The sequence below is a fragment of the Pseudorca crassidens genome, chromosome 9 (assembly GCF_039906515.1).
Source record: "Pseudorca crassidens isolate mPseCra1 chromosome 9, mPseCra1.hap1, whole genome shotgun sequence".
Classification (NCBI taxonomy): Eukaryota; Metazoa; Chordata; class Mammalia; order Artiodactyla; family Delphinidae; genus Pseudorca; species Pseudorca crassidens.
Genome location: NC_090304.1, coordinates 9,241,285 through 9,263,594, shown reverse-complemented (window position 1 = coordinate 9,263,594; position 22,310 = coordinate 9,241,285). Strand labels below are relative to the sequence as shown.

General features: G+C 42.7%; 1 protein-coding gene and 1 long non-coding RNA gene across 5 annotated transcripts in view; both read right to left on the bottom strand.

The window, feature by feature from the left end:
• The window catches only part of STX5 (syntaxin 5), a 28,498-nt gene that overhangs the window by 1,422 nt on the left and 4,766 nt on the right, over positions 1-22,310 (bottom strand). For all 4 annotated transcript variants that reach the window (XM_067748685.1, XM_067748684.1, XM_067748682.1 and 1 more), the window contains 5 exons: positions 20,590-20,706; positions 20,458-20,514; positions 20,201-20,282; positions 19,623-19,729; positions 19,332-19,453 (listed from right to left, as the gene is read on the bottom strand). In XM_067748685.1, coding sequence (XP_067604786.1) covers positions 19,332-19,453; positions 19,623-19,729; positions 20,201-20,282; positions 20,458-20,514; positions 20,590-20,706 — 485 coding nt within the window. The remainder of the gene's footprint in view (positions 1-19,331; positions 19,454-19,622; positions 19,730-20,200; positions 20,283-20,457; positions 20,515-20,589; positions 20,707-22,310) is intronic.
• LOC137230089 (uncharacterized) lies at positions 11,762-19,325 on the bottom strand. The gene is made up of 2 exons (XR_010945996.1): positions 14,716-19,325; positions 11,762-14,450 (listed from the first exon to the last, which is right to left on the bottom strand). It is a non-coding gene; the product is annotated as an uncharacterized lncRNA (long non-coding RNA).

Sequence of the window (22,310 nt, the reverse complement as noted above, 5' to 3'; positions counted from 1 at the left end):
GTGGGAGCTGTGAGGTCAGAAAAGTTGGTGGAGCCTGGTAATCAAATAGGAAGTGAGAGGAAAGGCTGGGCCAGTGGCTGCAAGTCCAAGGTCCTGGTGAGGTGGTCATGAGGACGGCGAGCTAATCTCTGTCCAAATACAGGAGCCTGGATTGTACACGGCTCCCTGTTTATGTCAGGGAGGCTAAAGTTATCAGGTTTCCTAGCTTTTGGCTATAACTACATTTCTCAGTGTGGATGCGTTTGTCATCTCATACCCAATTAAGCTCATTCGTATCGGCAATTATAATGGCTTTGCTTAACAAAAGTGGAAAAACAATGAATGCAATCTGGCATCTAAAAGATTTTAAATGGGAGTCTGTGAATGAAATCTAATACAAGGAAAGAAATTACTATTATTCTATAGTAATTTTAAGACAGAAAACTTCTTTAAGGAAGAATATCAGCTAATAAATGTAGAAGGAATGAGCAAATTAGAAAATTACCATTTTGCAACACACACTCTCACCAACGAATCAGGCAAGGACCATCAGGGGGCTAAGGAACTGGAAATTCACAGGGACCCAAAGCATCACTCCACAGATGACTCAGTCTCATGGTCACCCCCTTGAACAAGTGGCCAAACTTGGTATCACCAATAAAAGACATAACCCCGGGCTTCCCAAATACATGGAACTTAAATTTAATCATAGGGAAAACAGGGGACAAATAAACATGGAGGACCTCGTACAAGAGACGCTGGCCTCTTCAAAAAAAAAGTAAGTATCACACACACACAAAAAACAAAAGGCAGACTAAAGAGACACAACCATCAAATGAAATGTATGAATGTTGCTGAATCTTAAATTGAAGGAAAAAAGCTAAAAACTTTTTTTTTTAGACCAGTTGGGGAAATTTGAGTATGGACTGAGTGCTGGACTGTGCTGGAGAATCGTTCATGTTCTTAGGCTCGATAACGGTCCTGGGGCTGCTCAGGAGAAGACCTATGTTTGGCAGATGCTTGCTGAAGTATCTGGGGATAAAATGTCATGATGTTTGCACCTACTTTTAAATGATTCAGAAAAAAAAAAAGGTGAGAGGAAGCAAATGTGATAAAATGTCAACAGTTGGTGAATCCAGGTGAAAGGAATATAGGTGTTCCTTATGCTATCCTCCCAACTTTTCTATAGTTTGAAAAATTTTAGTTTACAAGTTGGAGGGAAAAGGAAAATGACTAACACTACATCAGCAGTTTTTCTACCTTAGAAAAACATAAGAATCACCTGTTGAGCGTCTCAAAAACGCAGATTCAGGCTTCCCTGGTGGCGCAGTGGTTAAGAGTCCGCCTGCCGATGCAGGGGACACGGGTTTGTGCCCCGGTCCGGGAAGATCCCACATGCCGCGGAGCGGCTGGGCCCGTGAGCCATGGCCGCTGAGCCTGCGCGTCCGGAGCCTGTGCTCCGCAACGGGAGAGGCCACAACGGTGAGAGGCCCGCGTACCGCAAATCAAAAACAAAAACGCAGATTCTTTTTCTTTTTTTTTTTTTCTGCCAAGCCAAGTGACTTGTGAGATCTTAATTCGCCGACCAGGGATCGAACCTGAGCCCACAGCAGTGAAAGCGTGAAGTCCTAACCACGGGACCGCCAGGGAATTCCCTGGCGGTCCCGTGGTTAAGACTCAGCGTTTTCACTGCTGTGAGCCGGGGTTTGACCCCTGGTTGGGGAACTAAGATCCCACATGCCACAAGGAGTGGGCAGAAGAAAAAAAAGCAAATTCTTAGGTTTCACATTCAGAGATTCTAGGATGGGGCCCAGGAAACTACATACTGAGAACTTTGGACTAAATCAGTGGTTTCTCACGAGGGTGCTCAAATCCAGATCCACTGGCATTTGCAGGAAGCAAACACAAGAATATCTGGGTCTATTTTAAAAACATCATCCTTTCAAATTTTCAGTTTCTTTTTCATATCATTGCACACAAGTTTTCTCTCCTTTGTTATTTCCCTTTTATGTTTCAATCTACTGCCAGATTGCTTCTGAGCCACTCAACTGAAATTGCTGGCACTGATCCAATTAATCCAAGCCCCCTGATCCAAGTAATGCTTGAGGATCCTTAATTCACACTTCCTTTCTCAGGGGCACCAAGAAATAACGACCCCTTTCTCCCTAAAATTCTTTCCACTTCAGCTTCACATCTCTTTGCTTTTTTCTCTCATCTCCCTAAAACTTCCTCCTCAGTCTCTTGGACAGATTCTTCCCTTCACCACATATGCCTGGAATCCATGGGGAGCTGTCCTGTCCTTATTCTCACTTTACCCATTGTCCCTGGGTAGTCTCATCTACCTCCATGGTTTCACCCAGAAGCTGCTGACTCCCAAGTCCTTATCTCTAGCTTAGCCCTCTCTTCTGAGCATTAAGACCATGCATCTCATGCCTCTCAGCTGTCCCAGAACAAACCTCATTCTCCTCACCCAGCACCAGTCTGCAGCCTCTTGCGTTCTCTTGCGTTCTCTTCCTATTCCCAGATCCAGGAGGATTAGCTCACAGGAGCAGCGACAAATGTTTGCTGAACCAATGAACAAACGAGTACTAACACCGAAAAATACTTATGACACTTTTTCAAGGAAGACTAGAATGTAAAGTTGTATACATACTATAACTCTAACTTTTTTTTTTTTTTTTAAATAAAAGGCTTTCAGTTTTGTTGGCATGTGGGATTTTAGTTCCCTGTCCAGGGACGGAACCCATGCCCCCTGCAGTGGAAGTGCAGAGTCCTAACCACTGGACCGCCAGGGAATTCCCTAACTATTTAAAACACATATGCAGGGGCTTCCCTGGTGGTGCAGTGGTTAAGAATACACCTGCCAATGCAGGGGGCACGGGTTCAAGCCCTGGTCCGGGAAGATCCCATATGCTGTGGAGCAACTAAGCCCATGCGCCACAACTGCTGAGCCTGTGCACCTAGAGCCCATGTTCCGCAGCAAGAGAAGCCACCGCGATGAGAAGCCTGCACACCACAACGAAGAGTAGCCACCGCTTGCCGCAACTAGAGAAAGCCCGCACGCAGCAACAAAGACCCAATGCAGCCAAAAAAATTAATAATAATAAATTCTTAAAAAAACACACATATGCATTGGGGAAAGAACACAAAGCTTTTATTGATACAAATCTGTTTCTTTGAATCTATAATATTCTAATATTCAAAATACACTGTAGGGCTTCCCTGGTGGCGCAGTGGTTAAGAACCTGCCTGCCAATACAGGGGACACGGGCTCGAGCCCTGGTCCGGGAAGATCCCACATGCCGCGGAGCAACTAAGCCCATGTGCCACAACTACTGAGCCTGCGCTCTAGACCCCACAAGCCACAACCACTGAGCTCACATGCCACAGCTACTACAGCTACTACATGCCACGCACCTACAGCTCCACAACAAGAGAAGCCACCACAATAAGAAGCCCACGCACCGCAACGAAGAGTAGCCCCCGAGTAGCCCCTGCTCGCAGAAACTAGAGCGCACACAGCAACAAAGACCCAATGCAACCAAAAAACAAAAACATTGTAGCCTGAAGAGCTCCAGTGTTTATGGCCTAACTCAGCAATTCAACTGAATTCCCTAGGTCTCAGTTGAACCAGGTAAGAATCAGTCAATTCTCCTGGTTCTAGGATCAAGACTGCTGTCTTCACAGTGCCTTTAAATTGCCCGATTAAATATGTGAGGCTGCTTAATGCACTGGTGTTGGGAAACCTGCTTTATACAAATGCAGGTGTTCACGCAGTTTCACTTGATCAACAACCAGGAGTACAAGCACTCTGCTTGCTAGGTGCTGTGGGGAATAAAGAACATCCAGGCCTGGACATTGCCCGAAGGCATCAGAGCAAGTGGGCGGCAATGTGTGAACCTGCGGATTCCTCAGAACTCCCACACCTCCTCTCCTTGATTCTCTCCACTAATGGCCTTTCTTCTTACCGAACTGAGAACATGGAAGTAGTTTGAAGAATTGGGCAAGGTAAAAAAACCAGGTTCCTGGCCTCATACTTGGAGATTCTGATTCCACAGATGTGAGTGCAGTAGACTGCCAGGAACCTTCATTTTTTTTTTTTCCAGGAGAAAATATATTTTTAAATTAGGTATAGCTGATTTAAGATACTATAGTAATTTCAGGTATAGAACATGGTGACTCAAAATTTTTTGTTTGTTTTTTTTGTGGTTTTTTTTGCAGTACGTGGGCCTCTCACTGTTGTGGCCTCTCCCGTTGCGGAGCACAGGCTCCAGACACACAGGCTCAGCGGCCATGGCTCACGGGCCCAGCCGCTCCACGGCATGTGGGATCCTCCCGGACCGGGGCACGAACCCGTGTCCCCTGCATCGGCAGGCGGACGCTCAGCCACTGCGCCACCAGGGAAACCCTCAAAATTTTTACAGATTATACTCCATTTAAAGTTATTATAAAATGTTGGCTATATTCCCTGTGCTGTAGAATATTTACATTCTTGTAGCTTATTTTATATACAGTTTTTATCTCTTAAACCCCTCCCCTATCTTGCCCCTCTCCCTTCCCTCTCCCCATCAGTAACCACTAGTTTGTTCTCTATATCTGTGAATTTGTTTCTGTTTTGTTACATTCATTCATTTTTTTCTTTCCATTTTTTTTAATTGACGTATTGTTGATTTACAATATGTTTTAGATGTACAACAGTGATTCACAATTTTTAAAAGTTATACTCCAATTAGTTATAAACTATTGGCTATATTGTCTGAACTCTACAATGTATCCTGGTAGCTTGTTTTATACACAGTAGTCTGTACCTCTTAATCCCCCACCCGCATGTTGCCCCTCCCCCTTCACTCTCCCCACTGGTAACCACTAGTTTGTTCTTTATATCTGAGTCTGTCTCTTTTTTGTCATATTCAGTAGTTTGTCTTATTTTTTAGATTCCACATAAGTGATATTATACACTATTTGTCTTTGATTTATTTCACTAAGCATAATACACTCCAAGCCTATTCATTGTTGCAAGAGTTGCTGCAAATGGCAAGAGTTCATTCTTTTTATGGCTGAGCAGTATTCCATTGTATACATATACTACCTCTTCCTTATCCATTCACCTGTTGATGGACACGTAGGATGTTTCCATATCTTGGCTATTCTAAATAGTGGTGCTGTGAACACTGGGGTGAATGTACCTTTTCAAATTAGTGTTTTCCATTTTCTTTGGATATATACCCAGGAGTGGAGTGGAACTGCTGGACCATATGGTCGTTCTAATATTTTTACTTTTTTGAGGAAACTCCATACTGTTTCCCACAGTGGCTGCACCAATTTACACTCCCACCAACAGTGCACAAGGGTTCCCTTTTCTCCATATCCTTACCACCATTTGTTATTTGTGGTCTTTTTGATGATAGCCAGTATGACAGGTGTGAGATGCTATCTTATTGTGGTTTTGACTTGCATGTCTCTAATGATTAACAATGTTGAGCATCTTTTCATGTGCCTGTTGGCCATCTGTATGTCTTCATTGGAAAAATGTCTATTCAGGTCTTCTGTCTTTTTTTTTTTTTTTGGCCGTGCTGTTCGGCTTACAGGATCCCGGTTCCCTGACCAGGGATCAAACCTGTGCCTCCTGAATTGGGAGCACAGAGTCTTAACCACTGGACCTCCAGGGAAGTCCCTCTACTCATTTTTTGATCGGATTTTTTGATGTTGAGTTGTATGAGCTGTTTATACATTTTGTAAATTAACCCATCAGTCATATCATTTGCAAATATCTTCTATTTTGGTAAGCTACCTTTTTGTTTTGTCGATGGTTTCCTTTGCTGTGCAAAACCTTGATTTGGTCCCATTTGTTTATTTTTGGTTTTGTTTCCTTTGCTTTAGGAGATGGATGCAAAAAATATTGCTATGATTTATGTCAAAGAGTGTTCTGCCTGTGTTTTCTTCTAGGAATTTTATGGTTTCTGGTCTCACATTTAGGGTCTTTAATCCACTTTGAGTTTACTTTTTGTTTTTTTTGATGCACCGTGTGGCTTGTGGGATCTTAGTTCCCTGACCCAGGCCCCTGGCAGTGGAGGCGCAGAGTCCTAACCACTGGACTGCCAGGGAATTCCCACACTTTGAGTTTACTTTTGTATATGGTGCGGGAAAATGCTCCAATTTCATTCTTTTACATGTAACTGTCTGGTTTTCCCAGCACCACTTACTGAAGAGACTGTCTCTTCCCCACTGTATATTGATGCTTCCTGTGTCATAGATTAATTGACCATAAGTGCGTGGGTTTATTTCTGGGCTTTCTATTCTGTTTCATTGATGTGTCTGTTTCTGTTTCAGTACCATAGTGTTTTGATTACTGTAGCTTTGGTACAGTCTGAAGACAGGGAGCATGACAACTCAAGCTCTGTTCTTCTTTCTCAAAATTGTTTTGGATATTGCAAGTCTTTTGTGTCTCCACAAAAGACTAAATGCCATTACTTCACAGGTGAATTCTATCAAACATTTAGAGAAGAGCTAAAACCCATCCTTCTCAAACTCATCCAAAAAACTGCAGAGGAAGGAACACTCCCAAACTCATTCTATGAGGCCACCATCACCCTGATACCAAAACCAGACAAAGATACTACAAAAAAAGAAAATTACAGACCAATAACACTGATGAACATAGATGCAAAAATCCTCAACAAAATACTAGCAAACAGAATCCAACAACACATTAAAAGGATCATACACCATGATCAAGTGGGGTTTATCCCAGGGATGCAAGGATTCTTCAATACACGCAAATCAATCAATGTGATACACCATATTAACAAACTGAAGGAGAAAAACCATATGATCATCTCAATAGATGCAGAAAAAGCTTCTGACAAAATTCAACACCCATTGATGATAAAAACTCTCCAGAAAGTGGGCATAGAGGGAACCTACCTCAACATAATAAAGGCTATATACAACAAACCCACAGCAAACATCATTCTCAATGGTGAAAAACTGAAAGCATTTCCTCTAAGATCAGGAACAAGACAAGGATGTCCACTCTCACCACTATTATTCAACAGTTTTGGAAGTCCTAGCCATGGCAATCAGAGAAGAAAAAGAAATAAAAGGAATACAAATTGGAAAAGAAGTAAAAACTGTCACTGTTTGCAGATGACATGATACTATACATAGAGAATCCTAAAGATACCACCAGAATACTACTAGAGCTAATCAATGAATTTAGTAAAGTTTCAGGATACGAAATTAATGCACAGAAATCTCTTGCATTCCTATACACTAATGATGAAAAATCTGAAACAGAAATTAAGGAAACACTCCCATTTACCATTGCAACAAAAAGAATAAAATACCTAGGAATAAACCTACCTACGGAGACAAAAGACCTGTAGACAGAAAACTATAAGACACTGATGAAAGAAATTAAAGATGATACCAACAGATCGAGAGATAATACCATGTTCTTGGATTGGAAGAATCAATATTGTGAAAATGACTATACTACCCAAAGCAACCTACAGATTCAGTGCAATCCCTATCAAATTACCAATGGCACTTTTTATGGAACTAGAACAAAAAATCTTAAAATTTGTATGGAGACACAAAAGACCCCGAATAGCCAAAGCAGTCTTGAGGGAAAAAAAACGGAGCTGGAGGAATCAGACTCCCTGACTTCAGACTATACTACAAAGCTACAGTAATCAAGACAATATGGTACTGACACAAAAACAGAAACACAGATCAATGGCACAAGACAGAAAGCTCAGAGATAAACCCATGCACCTATGGTCAACTAATCTATGACAAAGGAGGCACAGATATAAAATGGAGGAAAGACAATCTCTTCAATAAGTGGTGCTGGGAAAACTGGACAGCTACATATAAAAGAATGAAATTAGAACACTCCCTAACACCATCCACAAAAATAAACTCAAAATGGATTAGAGACCTAAATGTAAAACCGGACACTATAAAACTCTTAGAGGAAAACATAGGAAGAACACTCTTTGATATAAATCACAGCAAGGTCTTTTTTGATCCACCTCCTAGAGTAATGGAAATAAAAACAAAAATAAACAAATGGGACCTAATGAAATTTCAAAGCTTTTGCACAGCAAAGGAAACCATAAACAAGACGAAAAGAGAACACTCAGAATGGGAGAAAATATTTGCAAACGAATCAATGGACAAAGGATTAATCTCCAAAATGTATAAACAGCTCATGCAGCTCAACATTAAAAAAACAAACAACCCAATCAAAAAATGGGCAGAAAACCTAAATAGACATTTCTCCAAAGAAGACATACAGATGGCCAAGAAGCACATGAAAAGCTGCTCAACATCACTAATTATTAGAGAAATGCAAATCAAAACTACAATGAGGTATCACCTCACACCAGTTAGAATGGGCATCATCAGAATATCTACAAACAACAAATGCTGGAGAGGGTGTGGAGTAAAGGGAACCCTCTTGCACTGTTGGTGGGAATGTAAATTGATACAGCCACTATGGAGAACAGTATGGAGATTCATTAAAAAACTAAAATTAGAATTACCATATGATCCAGCAATCCCACTACTGGGCCTATACCCAGAGAAAACCATAATTCAAAAAGACACATGCACCCCAATGTTCATTGAAGCACTATTTACAATAGCCAGGTCATGGAAGCAACCTAAATGCCCACCGACAGACGAACGGATAAAGATGTGGTACATATATACAATGGAATATTACTCAGCCATAAAAAGGAACGAAATTGGGTCTTTTGTTGAGACGTGGATGGATCTAGAGACTGTCATACAGAGTGAAGTCACAAAGAGAAAAACAAATATTGTATATTAACGTGTGTATGTGGAACCCAGAAAAATGGTACAGACGAACCAGTTTGCAGGGCAGAAATTGAGACAGATGTAGAGAACAAACCTATGGACACCAAGGGGGGGCAAAACGGTGGGGGGGTGGAGGCATGGTGTGATGAATTGGGAGATTGGGATTGACATGTGTACACTGATGTGTATAAAACTGATGACTAATAAGAACATGCTGTATAAAAAAATAAAATAAAAAAAAAAAGACTACATGCCATTAGTTTTTGATAGGGATTGCACTGAATCTGTAGATTGCCTTGGGTAGTATGGTCATTTTAATAATATTAATTCTTCCAATCCAAGAACATGGAATATTGTTCCATCTGTTTGTGTCCTCTTCAATTTCTTTCATCAGTGTTTTATAGTTTTCCAAGTACAGGTCTTTTACTGCCTTAGATTTATTCCTTTTCTTTTTGATGCGATTGTAAATGAGTTTCCTTACTTTCTCTTTCTGATAGTTTGTTGTTGGTGTATAGAAATTCAACAGATTTCTGTGTATTAATTTTGTATCTCGCAACTTTACTGAATTTATTGATGAGCTCTAGTAGCTTTTTGGTGGCATCTTCCGGGTTTTCTATGTATCATGTCGTTTGCAAACAGTGACAGTTTTACTTATTCCTTTACAATCTGGATTCCTTTTTCTTCTGATTGCTGTGGATACAACTTCCAATACTATGCTGAATAAAAGTGGTGAGAGTGGGTGTCCTTGTTCCTGATCTCGAGGATATGCTTTCAGCTTTCCACTGCTGAGTATGATGTTAGCTGTGGGCTTATCATATATGGCCTTTATTATGTTGAGGAATGTTCTGCCCACTTTGTGAAGAGTTCTTATCATAAATGGATGTTGAATTTTGTCAGAAGTTTTATATGCACCTATTTGAAATGATCTATAATTTTTATTCAATTTGTTAATGTGGTATATCACACTGATTTGTGGATTGAAACATCCTTGCATCCCTGGAATAAGCTCCCAGTTGATCATGGTGTGTATTTTTAATGTATTGGTGGATTCAATCTGCTAATACTTTGTTGAGGATTTTTGTATCTATGTTCATCAGTGATATTGGCCTGTAATTTTATTTTTTGTGATATCTTTGGTTTGGTATCAGGGTGATGCTGGCTTCGTACAATGAGTTTAGGATCACTCCTTCCTCTGCAGTTTTTTGGAATAGTTTGAGAATAGGTGTTAACTCTTCTCGAAACATTTGGTAGAATTCACCTGTGAAGCAATCTGGTCCTGGACTTTTGTTGGAAGTTTTTTAAAATTACTGATTCATTACCGGTAATTGGTCTGTTCATATTTTCTATTTCTTCCTAATTCATCTTGGGAGATTATACGTTTCTAGGAATTTGTTCTCTGCTTCTGGGTTGTCCATTTTATTGGCATATAGTTTTCACAGGAATCTCTTTTGATCCTTTGTATTTCTGTAGTATCAGTTGTAACTTCTCCTTTTTCTGATTTTATTGCCTTAGGCCCTTCCCTCTTTTCTTCTTGATAAGTTTGGCTAAAGGTTTATCAACCTTGTTTATCTCTTCTTACTTTCATTGATCTTTTCTATTTTTTTTAGTCTCTATTTCATTTATTTCTGCCCTACTCTTTATTACTTCTTTCCTCTACTAACTCTGGGTTTGTTTGTTCTTCGTTTTCTAGTTCCTTTAGGTGTAAGGGTAGGTTGTTTGAGATTTTTATTTCCTGAGGCAGGCTTCTATTGCTATAAACTTCCCTCTTAGGACTGCTGTTGCTGCATCCCACAGATTTTGGATTATTGTTTTCATTTTGTGTCCAGATAATTTTTATTTCTTCTTTCATTTCTTCAGTGATCCACTGGTTGTTTAGCAGCATATTGTTCAGCCTCCACTTGTTAGTTTTTTTTGCAGTTTTCTTCTTGTATTTGATTTCTACTCTCATAGCATTGTGGTTGGAAAAGATGTTTGATACGATTTCAGTTTTCTTAAATTTACTAACACTTGGTTTGTGGCCTAGCATGTAATAAATATATCCTGGAGAATGTTCCATATGCACTTGAAAAGAATTTGTATTCTGCTGCTTTTGGAGGAATGTTCTCTATATAAACCCATTTGGTCTAATGTGTCACTTAAGGCCAGTGTTTCCTTATTGACTTCTTGTCTGATGTGTCCATTAATATAAGTGAGATATTAAGGTTCCCTACTATTATTGTGTTAGTGTCAATTTCTTCCTTTATGCCTGTTAATATTGGCTTTATATATTCAGGTGCTCCTATGTCTGGGTGCATGTATGTTTACAATTGTTATATCTTCTTATTGAATTGATCCCTTGATCATTATGTAATGTCCTTGTTTGTCTCTTGTTACAGTCTTTGTTTTAAAGTCTGTTTTGTATAAGTATTGCTACCCAGCTTTCTTTTGATTTCCATTTGCATGGAATACCTTTTTCCATCCCCTCACTTTCAGTCTGTGTGTCCGTCTTTAGATCTTAAGTGAGTCATATATAGGCAGCATATATATGGGTCTTGTTTTTGTATCCATTCAGGCACTCTATGTCTTTTGATTGGGGCACTTAGTCCATTTACATTTAAAGTAATTATTGATAGGCATGTACTTATTGCCATTTCATTAGTTTTTTGGGGGTTGTTTTTGTAGTTCTTTTTGTTCCTTTCTTCTTTTGTTCTCTTCCCTTATGATGTGATGACTATCTTTGGTGTTACGTTTGAATTCTTTTCTCTTTTTTATATATCTATTACAGATTTTTGGTTTATGGTTACCACGAGGTTTATATATAGCAATCTATAAATATATATATGTGGTTATTTTAAGTTGCTGATCTCTTAAGTTCAAATGTATTTTTACTCCCCTCCCCCACAGTTAGTTTTTGACATCATATTTTACGACTTTTTGTTTTGTGTACCCCTCACTTACTTATTGTAGATATGGGTGATTTTACTTTTTTTTTTTTTTTTTTTTTTGGTGGTACACAGGCCTCTCACTGCTGCGGCCCCTCCCATTGCGGAGCACAGGCCCTGGATGCGCAGGCCCAGCGGCCATGGCTCATGGGCCCAGCTGCTCCGCGGCATGTGGGATCCTCCCAGTCCGGGGCACGAACCCGTGTCCCCTGCATTGGCAGGCGGACTCTCAACCACTGCGCCACCGGGGAAGCCCTACTCTTTGTCTTTTAATTTTCCTACTAGTTTTGTAAATGGTTAATTTACTACTTTTACTGTATATTTAATTTTACCAACGAGCTTTTTCCTTTCGTAATTTTCATGTTTCTAGTTGTGGCCTTTTCTTTTTTACTTAGGGAAGTCCCTTTAACATTCCTTCTAAAGCTGGTTTGGTGGTGCTGAACTCTTTTAGCTTCTGCTTTTCTGTAAAATTTTTGATTCCCTCATCAAAGCTGAATGAAAACCTTGGCAGGTAGGGTGTTCTTGCTGTAGGTTTTTCCTTTTCATCACTTTAAATATATCATGTCACTCCCTTCTGGACTGCAGAGTTTCTGCTGGAAGAGTCAACTGATAGCCTTATGGGAGTTCTCTTGTACATAACTTAATTTTTCCTTGCTGCTTTTAATACTCCCTGTCTTTAATTTTTGCTGTTTTAATTACAGTGTGTCTTTGTGTGGTCCTCTTCAGGTTGATGCTGTTCAGGACTCTCTAGGTGTCCCGGACCTGGATGTCTGTTTTCTTTCCCAGGTCAGGGAAGTTTTCAGCTATAATGTTATGTCTCCCGATACGTTCCCTGTCTCTTTCTCCCTTCCCCTCTGGGACCCTTATAATGCAGATGTTAGTACACTAGATGTCCCAGAGGTCTGTTAAACTGTTAACTTTTTTTTTTTTCACTTTCAGTGCTTTCCACTACTCTAATCTTCCAACTCACTGATCCATTCCTCTGTATCATTTAATCTACTGTTGATTCTTTCTAGTGTATTTTTCATTTCAGTTATATTCATCCGTTTGGTTCTTCTTTACATCTTCTAACTCTCTGTTAAGCTTCTCACTATGTTCATCCATTCTTCTCCCAAGTTCCTTGATCATCTTTATGATCATTACCTTGAACTCTTTATCAGGTAGTTTGCCTATCTCCACTTCACTTAGTTTCTCTTCTGGGGTCTTAACTTGTTCCTTTGATTGGAACATGCTCCTCTGTTGCTTCATTTTGCCCAATTTGCTGTTTTTATTTTTATGTACCTGGTAGGTTCGTTATGTTTCCTGACCTTAGAGAAACGGCCTTTCGTAGGAGATGTTCTATGCATCCCAGCAGTTCACTTCCCTCTGGTCACCACAGCTATATGCTTTAGGGCTGCCCCATATTGTGTGGGCCCTTCTGCTGTGGTGGGACTGACTAGGCGTAGGTGGCCCAGTAGGCGTGGCTGGCTCCTGGTCTGGTTAGTTGCCAGGCTCTGCCTTGTGCAGTGGCTGCCAGCCATTGGTTGGCAAGATCTTCATTTTTTATAAGCTCTATAGGGGGTTCCTATGAACATCCAGGTTTGGCAACCAATGGTTAAAAGGATGTTTGTTTACTTATTCAACTACTAGGTGTTGAGTCCCAGGCATTTACACAGTGCCATGAGTTCAGCTATCTTGGTCCCTCCCACCAGCATCTGCTTTCCCAGCTCTCTCCAGCTCGTCTCAAAGCCAAGTCCTATACTTATCTACTGGATCCCACTTCCTGTCACCATCTCAAGGACATAACTTTAAGATTCTTCCCCCTGCCTGCTGTATTATCAATTTTTATTTCTCTGCTGGATCATTCCCATTAGAATACAAACACATGGGGCTTCCCTGGTGGCACAGTGGTTGAGAATCTGCCTGCCAATGCCGGGGACACGGGTTCAATCCCTGGTCTGGGAAGATTCCACGTGCCGTGGAACAACTAAGCCCATGCGCCACAACTACTGAGCCGGCGCTCTACAGCCTGTGAGCCACAGCTACTGAGCCGCGTATCACAACTACTGAAGCCCATGCGCCTAGAGCCCATGCTCCGCAACGAGAAGCCACCACAATGAGAAGCCTGCACACCACAACGAAGAGTAGCCTCCGCTCACTGCAACTAAAGAAAGCCCGTGCACAGCAACGAAGACCCAATGCAGCCAAAAATAAATAAAATAAATAAATTTATTTTTAAAAAAAAGAATACAAACATACTTTTATTTTCTCCCATTCTTTAAAAAAACAAAACAAAAACCTCTTGTCTTCCACTGGACAAACTGGGAACAATCTGAACTATGAAAATAATCATTATCCTAACTAATTGTAATATAAAACATAAATAAAAACCTTAAGCCCGTAATGATAATCAAAAACAAGGAAGAATTAAAACAAAACAAAAAACCTCCTTGGTCACTACTATGGCACCTACTCCGTAACTATTTACTCTGGAAATACAGGAAAATAATTAAGATTTATCCAGTCTGATTAAGATGAACTTCAGCTCATGCAGTTAATAAAGGAAAGCTCTTCTTTACAGAAAAAACACACCCAAATTAGATTAATTAATTCAGACCAGACAAGCATCATAACTGGCTACTAGAAACATTAGGTTAAAGGTTTTTTGGGAACAGGGTATCCCATAAATCACTTGCTGACTGCAAAGAAGAAAATGTACTTTTAAAAGGAGAGATTAGGGCTTCCCTGGTGGCGCAGTGGTTGAGAGTCCGCCTGCCGATGCAGGGAACATGGGTTCGTGCCCTGGTCCAGGAAGATCCCACATGCCGCAGAGCGGCTGGGCCCGTGAGCCATGGCCGCTGAGCCTGCGCGTCCGGAGCCTGTGCTCCGCAACGGGAGAGGGCACAACAGTGAGAGGCCCGCGTACCGTAAAAAAAAAAAAAAAAGGGAGAGATTTAAAAATAATAATAATAAAATAAATAAATAAATGAAAGGAGAGATTATCTGTTACCACCTTAATCAAGTGATCAAACTTGTTCTAGATAATATAGGGTCAATCTGACATTAAATGCCTCCTAATGAGATGTAATTTGTTGAGATATACATACATCTCAACAAAATAAATATACAGTTATAATTGATTTTTTTTTGGCTGTGCCACATGGCTTGCGGGATTTTAGTTCTCCAACGAGAGATCAAACCCAGGCCCTTGGCAGTGAACGTGCTGAGTCCTAACCAGTGGACCACCAGGGAATTCCTATAGTTGATTATATATATGTATTTCTAGAAGAAGAAAACAGAAAGAAAAAGAGGCAGAAAAAAATCTTGAAGAAATAATGGTCAAATATTCCCTAAACTTCATGAAAGACATAAATTTACAGATTCAAGCAGCTCAGAGAACCCCAAGCAGCATAAATTCAAAGAAGGGGCTTCCCTGGTGGCGCAGTGGTTAAGAATACGCCTGTCAAGCAGGGGACACGGGTTTGAGCCCTGGTCCGGGAAGATCCTACATTCCGCAGAGCAACTAAGCCCGTGTGCCACGACTACTGAGCCTGGGCTCTACAGCCCGCAAGCCACAACTACTAAAGCCTGTGCTCATAGAGCCCCTGCTGCACAACAAGAGAAGCCACGACAATGAGAAGCCTGCGCACCGCAATGAAGAGTAGCCTGCACTCACCACAACTAGAGAAAGCCTGCACACAGCAACGAAGACCCAACACAGCCCCAAATAAGTAAATAAATAAATAAATAAATTCAAAGAAAACCACATCTAAGTACATAAACCATCAACTGTGAAAATCCAAATATAAGAAAAAAAAGTATTAAAAAGCAGCCAGGGACTCCCCTGGTGGCACAGTGGTTAAGAATCCACCTGCCAACACAGGGGACATGGGTTTGAGCCCTGGTCCAAGAAGATCCCACACGCTGCAGAGCAACTAAGCCTGTGCGCCACAACTACTGAGCCTGCACTCTAGAGTCCATGAGCCACAACTACTGAAGCCCACGTGCCTAGAGTCCATGCTCTGCAACAACAGAAGCCACCACAGTGAGAAGCTGGTACACCACAGCGAAGAGCAACCCCTGCTCGCTGCAACTAGAGAAAGCCCGCGCAGCAATGAAGACCCACCACAGCCAAAAATAAATAAATAAACTTATTTTAAAAAAAAGAAAAGTAAAAGTGGGCTTCCCAGGTGGCACAGTGGTAAAGAATCCACCTGCCAATGCAGGGCACATGGGTTTGAGCCCTGGTCCAGGAAGATCCCACACGCTGCAGAGCAACTAAGCCCATGCACCACAACTACTGAGCCTGCGCTCTAGAGCCTGCGAGCCACAACTTATGAAGCCCATGTGCAACAACTACTGAAGCCCGCATGCCTAGAGCCTGTGCTCCACAACAAGAGAAGCCACTGCAATGAGAAGCCCGTGCACTGCAACAAAGAGTAGCCCCTGCTCTCAGCAACTAGAGAAAACCTGTGTGCAGCAGTGAAGACCCGATGCAGCCAAAAATTAAATAAGTGAATAAATAAATTTATTAAAAAAAAAGAAAAGTAAAAGTATTTGTCATCAGCAGAACTGCACTACAAAAAGTACTAAGGAAAATTCTCCAGGTTAAAGGGAAGTGATGGAAACTGGATATTCGGGAAGAAATGAAGAGCACTGGAAACAGTAAATATATGAGTAAGTATAAAAGACTATTTTTTCCTCTTTATTTCTGTAAGATAAAAATTATACTATTATATTATGGAGTTTATAAAGTATGTAGATGCAACAAATATGACAACTATAACATAAAAGATGGAGGAGAGGGTTGCAAACTTCTCACATTTTATATGAAGCTGACTGTGAAAAGTTAATGATGCATACTGTAATCCCTAGAGCAACCACTGGATAAAAAAAAAAGCAATTACATATAGCTAAAATACCAACAGACAAATTTAAATGGAATTAAAATTTTTTTTTCAACTGTTCAAAAGACAGGAAAGAAGGAAGAGAGGAACAAAAAACAGAAGGGAAAAACAGGAAAAAAAAATAGTAAAATGGTAGGCCTAAATCCAACCTTAGCAAAAATTATTAACTATTAATGAACTAAATACTCCAATTAAATTCTCAGCTCTCATCTTGCTTGGCCTATAAGCAAAATTTGTCACAGCTGATTATTCTTTCCCTGAATCATTTTCTTCTCCTGGCTCCTAGGACACCACATTCATTTATTTTTCTTCCTACCTCACAAACTGTGCTCCTGTTCAGTGCCCTCCCTCAGAACTAAGAATTGAGTCCAGAAATAGCCCTGGGACTCAGTGCTTGATCCTCCTCTTTCTTAGAACTCACTTGGCCTAGTTTCAAAGTCCAATGCTGCCCACTCTTGGCCCAGACCTGTCTCCTCAACTCCTTATATCTATAGGCCTGTTCACTATCTCCACCCAGATGTCTAACAAACAAACAACTGTCCACCTCGTTGGACGTGTCCAACACAACTTATTTTGTCCCAAATCTACTCTACCCTGAGTAACCAGCCCTATTTCAAGTGAAGAGCATGAATCCCTTTGATTGCTCACATCAAAAGCCTGGAGTTATCATAAACTCCTCTTTTTCTCTCATGCCCTGCATTCAGTTCATCAAGCAATTGATCCTATTGGTTCTACCTCCAAAATACATCCAGAGTGCAACTACTACTCATACAACCTTGGTCCCAGCAACCATCACCTCTTGCCTAGATTACTGAAAAGGCCTCTGCATCCATCTCCCTGCTTCTATCCTAGGTCCTTACAATCCGTTCTGACTACAGCAACCAAATGATTCTTTTAAAATAGAAGTCAGAGGGAATCCCCTAGCGGTTCAGTGGTTAGGACTTGGCGCTTTCACTGCGGTGGCTTGGTTCAATCCCTGGTCAAGGAACTAAGATCCCACAAGCTACGCAGTGCGGCCCAAAAAATAAATAAATAAAACAGAAGTCAGATAGTACAACCGTTCATCAAAACCCTGCAGTGGCTCCCCATGTCACTCAGAGTAAATGCTAAAACCTCACACTGGCTTTAAAAGGCCCCACATGATCTGGTCTCCCATTTCCCCTCTAACCTCACCTGGTACTACTCTCCTTCTCACCCGTCCCCAGATGCAGTGGCTTCTTTGCTGTCCTTTAACTCATCAGACATATTCTTGCCTGAAGGCCTTTACACTGGTTCTTCCCTCTGCCTGGTACTCTTCTCCATATATCCACACGGCAAACTCCCTTACCTTCCCCCTTCTTGGATAGACGCCATCTTCTTAATAGGGCCTCTCTTAACAACCATCCTATTTAAAATTACAACTTGCTCCTCCAAACCTAGAACTCCTGATTAGTTTACCCTACTCTACTTTTATTTATGGATTTATCACTGGGCAAAAATATATACTGGACCATTTACTTATTTTGTGTATTTTAACTTATCTGTCTCCCCTACTACAATGTATATTCCCCAAGGGGAGGGTTCTTTGTCTCTTTCATCCTCGACTGTATCTCCATAACTGACTGAATGAACGCTAAGTGCCAAAGAGGAGCAGATAAAATGCCTCGTGCAGTAGCAGGGGGCACCAGGAGAGCAGAGAGGCCTTCCCGTGCGTGGGCTCTGCCTACCTCCCTCCAGTCTTATCTTGTACCTCTCTCTTCCTGTTCATTGCTTTCCAGCTACACTGGCCTTCTTGATTCTTTTTTCTTTTAATTTAAAAAAAAAAAATTTATTTGGTTGCGTTGGGTCTTCCTTGCTGCACGCGGGCTTTCTCTAGTTGCATCGAGCGGGGGCTATTCTTCATTGCAGTGCGCAGGACTCTCATTGCAGTGGTTTCCCTTGTTGTGGAGCTTGGGCTTTAGGCGCACAGGCTTCAGTAGCTGTGGCACGTGGGCTCAGTAGTTGTGGCTCGCGGCTCTAGAGCGCAGGCTCAGTAGTTGTGGTGCACATGCTTAGTTGCTCCGTGGCCTGTGGGATCTTCCTGGACCAGGGATCGAACCCATGTCCCCTGCACTGGCAGGCGGATTCTTAACCACTGTGCCACCAAGGAAGTCCCTTGATTCTTTAATACAGCAAGACTGTCCCATCGTAGGGCCTTTGCTCCAGCTGTCCACACTGCCTAGACAACTCTTACCCTCTCCTTTGCATGGTTGGATCCCTCTTCTTTGCATGGTTGGATCCTTCTTGTAGTTCATGTCTCTGCTTAAATATCAAGTCTTCAGAGCAGCCTTCCCTGCCACCCAATCTGATATACCTCCTCCATCACTTTCTGAACACCTCATCCTACTTTAATTCTCAGTATAGCCCTTATCAGTACCTGAAAATTTCTTCTCAATTCTTTTTAACAGCTATCCTCACCCACACTATTAAATTCCGTACTACAAAGTAAGCTCCACAAAATAGACTTAACTGTGCTGTTGATCACCGTACCCCCAGCACCTAGGACAGTGCTTGACAAGGAACAGGTGCTCAATTAACACTTGTTGAGTGGATGGAGGCAGGTGAACTTGACCCTGTGGGTGGACAGGATTCACTCTTCTCTTCCAAAGGGCATCAAGCTGTCCCTGGGGACCTTTAGCATGCCAATCCACAGGGAAGAGAAGGCTCCTGTTTTTGAAGTTAAGGAGAGAAAGAATCTCACCTCTGAATGGTTTCTTCCTGTTCCTTAACCATGTGTGCCAACTGCTGGAAGATGGAGCCCAGCTCAACAATTGTGGACTCAATATTCTGCATGGTGTCTGCCCGGCTCTGGATGTAGGAATCCTTCAGAGGAGAGACAGCATACATGAGCACTGGGAGCTTCTGCAGCGGAGGGCCTGCCTCTTTAGGACCCTCCACTTTGCCATTCCACCCATGGCACATTCCAAACACTTGCTTGTGACCACAGAGGAAAACAGAGGAGCAACTCCTCCCAAGCTCAGAGCGTGGATACCTGCTCATCAATGAGCTGCAGCTGCTGGCTGGTCCTAGAGTCCATCATGTCAATGGCCACGTCCCCAGAGGCTCGAGACTCCGCCCCCAAAACCACAGCACCGCCCCCTGGGGGAAGAAAGAAGACATGGCACTTCTTAGTGGTTAAAAGGTTCAAAGCCCACATGCTCTGGATTTGAATCCCAGCTCTGGCACTTACTAGCCTTGTGACCCTGGACAAGTCATTTAACCTCTCTGAGCCTCAGTTTCCTCACCTGTAAAATGGGGGATAACAATAGTTGCTTTCTCAAAAGGTGGTTGTGAAAATTAAATGACAGAATGGGAATACAACGAGTAAGTGCAAAAAAAATTAGAAACTGTCATTCTTCTGAACATGATTGAATTCACCCCCAACACTGAGAATGCTGGAGACTAGGTGTGGATCATAAATCCCAGCAATCAGGTCTGACCTCTAAGAGACAAAGCCTAGCAACCTCCTTGGCCCTCCATTCTCCTACCCAACCCCTGCCTTTGGAAGATACCAGAACTGGAGTAACTAAGCCTTATCCCTCAGGGCTCCCTGTATTGCCTGTGACTTACCTAGGTGGTTGGGGGCAAGGGGCAGGGCTGACACGGGTGCCCGGGAGAACTGCTCCCGCCGGCTCCTCTGCTGCTTCAGGTTCTAAGGTTGGGGAAGAAATGCAAAGGTCCTGAGGCCGCTGGAAAGCGGGCACGTTAAAGAGATTCCTCCTGGTGCCCGTGACCCTGTTGCCCTTGCCCTTCCACTTGTCCCCTTCCCACTTCCCTCTGGGGCCCTCACCCCTGATTCCTATCCCTCCTACACAGATTCTTCTCACCTCTGTCCTCACTTCTAAAACTGATTTGAAGTCATTGGACATGGAGGCCAGTTTTGACTGAAAGAAAAGGAGAGAGGGTCAGCCAGAGAAGACGCCTTCCTCCCTTCTGCCTCTCCCTCCCCCGGGTCCCACCTGCAGGGAGACCACGATGGTGTTGGAATGGGTTTGCAGGTGCCGGCCGCTCTGGCTGCCCTTGGCTCTCACGAAATCTTGAAGCTGGGCGATTTGTTTGTTAAGGCTGTTGATGTCCTGGTGAAAGAGCCAACAGAAAAACTGAGTATCAACCATGGGGTCCTCAGCCAGCATCTCTCCCACATGGACATCTCTGGCAGGGACGGCAGGGTGGACATTACTAGCAGGGGTGATGGTATCTCGGACAGACCAGAAGGGCCTGCTGGGATAGTCCAAGCTCTGTACTTTGCTCAGGCTCAGTGCCTGCGGGGTAGAGCCAGAAAGAGGTGAAATATGGCCCCGTCCATTCATAAAGACCTGAGGTGTTTACTCCCTCCACCCTGCTGTCCTACCCCCACTGTGAGGCCATGCTCATGGCCATAGAACCCTTCAAAAGGCCAAAATCTCAGACCCAGAGCATGCTGAGCAACAAAGCATCTGTGCTGTACTCAGGAGACAGGAAGAGTCAAAGGCACCATGGCTTCCCAGAAGCATCAACGAAATGGTTTTTATATACAGAATTCCTTTTAAAAATTACTATTGCAAAAGAGTGAAAGATGTGACTTGTCTAACGTTATACACGATGAATTAGTAGCACAGCCAGGCTTTCTACACCAGGCCAATGGATTATCTGCTTCCCAATCCTGCCTGCCAAGGGCCTCGTGAGACAAGGGAGATGAAGGAGGCGGCTGGGAGTGGCAGAGAAAGCTTGCCGCCCCAGGACAGCGAAGTCCAGGGAAAGACCAGAGGAAGAAGAGGAGGGGGAGAGGGAAGAGGTCAAAAGTAGTGAGCTCAAGATACAGGCTAAGAAAAAAACTAGATTAGGGGCTTCCCTGGCGGCACACTGGTTAAGAATCCACCTGCCAATGCAGGGGATGAGGTTTGAGCCCTGGTCCGGAAGAACCCACATGCCGCGGAGCAACTAAGCCCGTGTGCCTCAACTACTGAGCCTGCACTCTAGAGCCTGCGAGCCACAATTACTGAGCCCACGAGCCACAACTACTGAAGCCCGCGCTCCTAGAGCCCGTGCTCTACAACAAGAGAAGCCACTGCAATGAGAAGCCCATGCGCTGCAACGAAGAGTAGCCCCCGCTCGCCGCAACTAGAGAAAGCCCGCGGGCAGCAACAAAGACCCAACGCAGCCAAAATGTAAATAAATAAATAAAAGTTAAAAAAAAAACCCCAAAAAACTAGATCAGGCAACTTCTAGAGTCCCTCCAATAGTACCCCCAGTTAGTATTCCTCCAATTAGTATCCTAGCCCCAAAGATTCTCTCGAGACCCCTGGACGATTTCTGCTGCTGACTGCTCTGTCCCTTCAGAGTTAATGGAGCCTGCTCACAGCCATGTGTCCAAAACTGCATTCCAGGTTTTTCCCCCATAAAATCTCCTCCCCCCGGAACTTAGAAAATGGCACTACTCCCCACTTAGTTGCCCAAGCTAGAAGCTTCTAAGTCACATACTGACATCTCCTTAACCCAACCTATATGCCACAGCACAACCATAACCTGCATTGAGCGTTTACTACATACTCAGCACTTTGTGAGCAGAACAGCAGTCTCGGGTTTGATTACTGTGCGCCATGCAACCTGCTAAGCAGCTTATGACTTTCTCTTAACTTAACACAGAAAACAACTCTTAATTTCCCCCCCAGTTATTCCCCCTTCCTTCTTTGCCACTTTG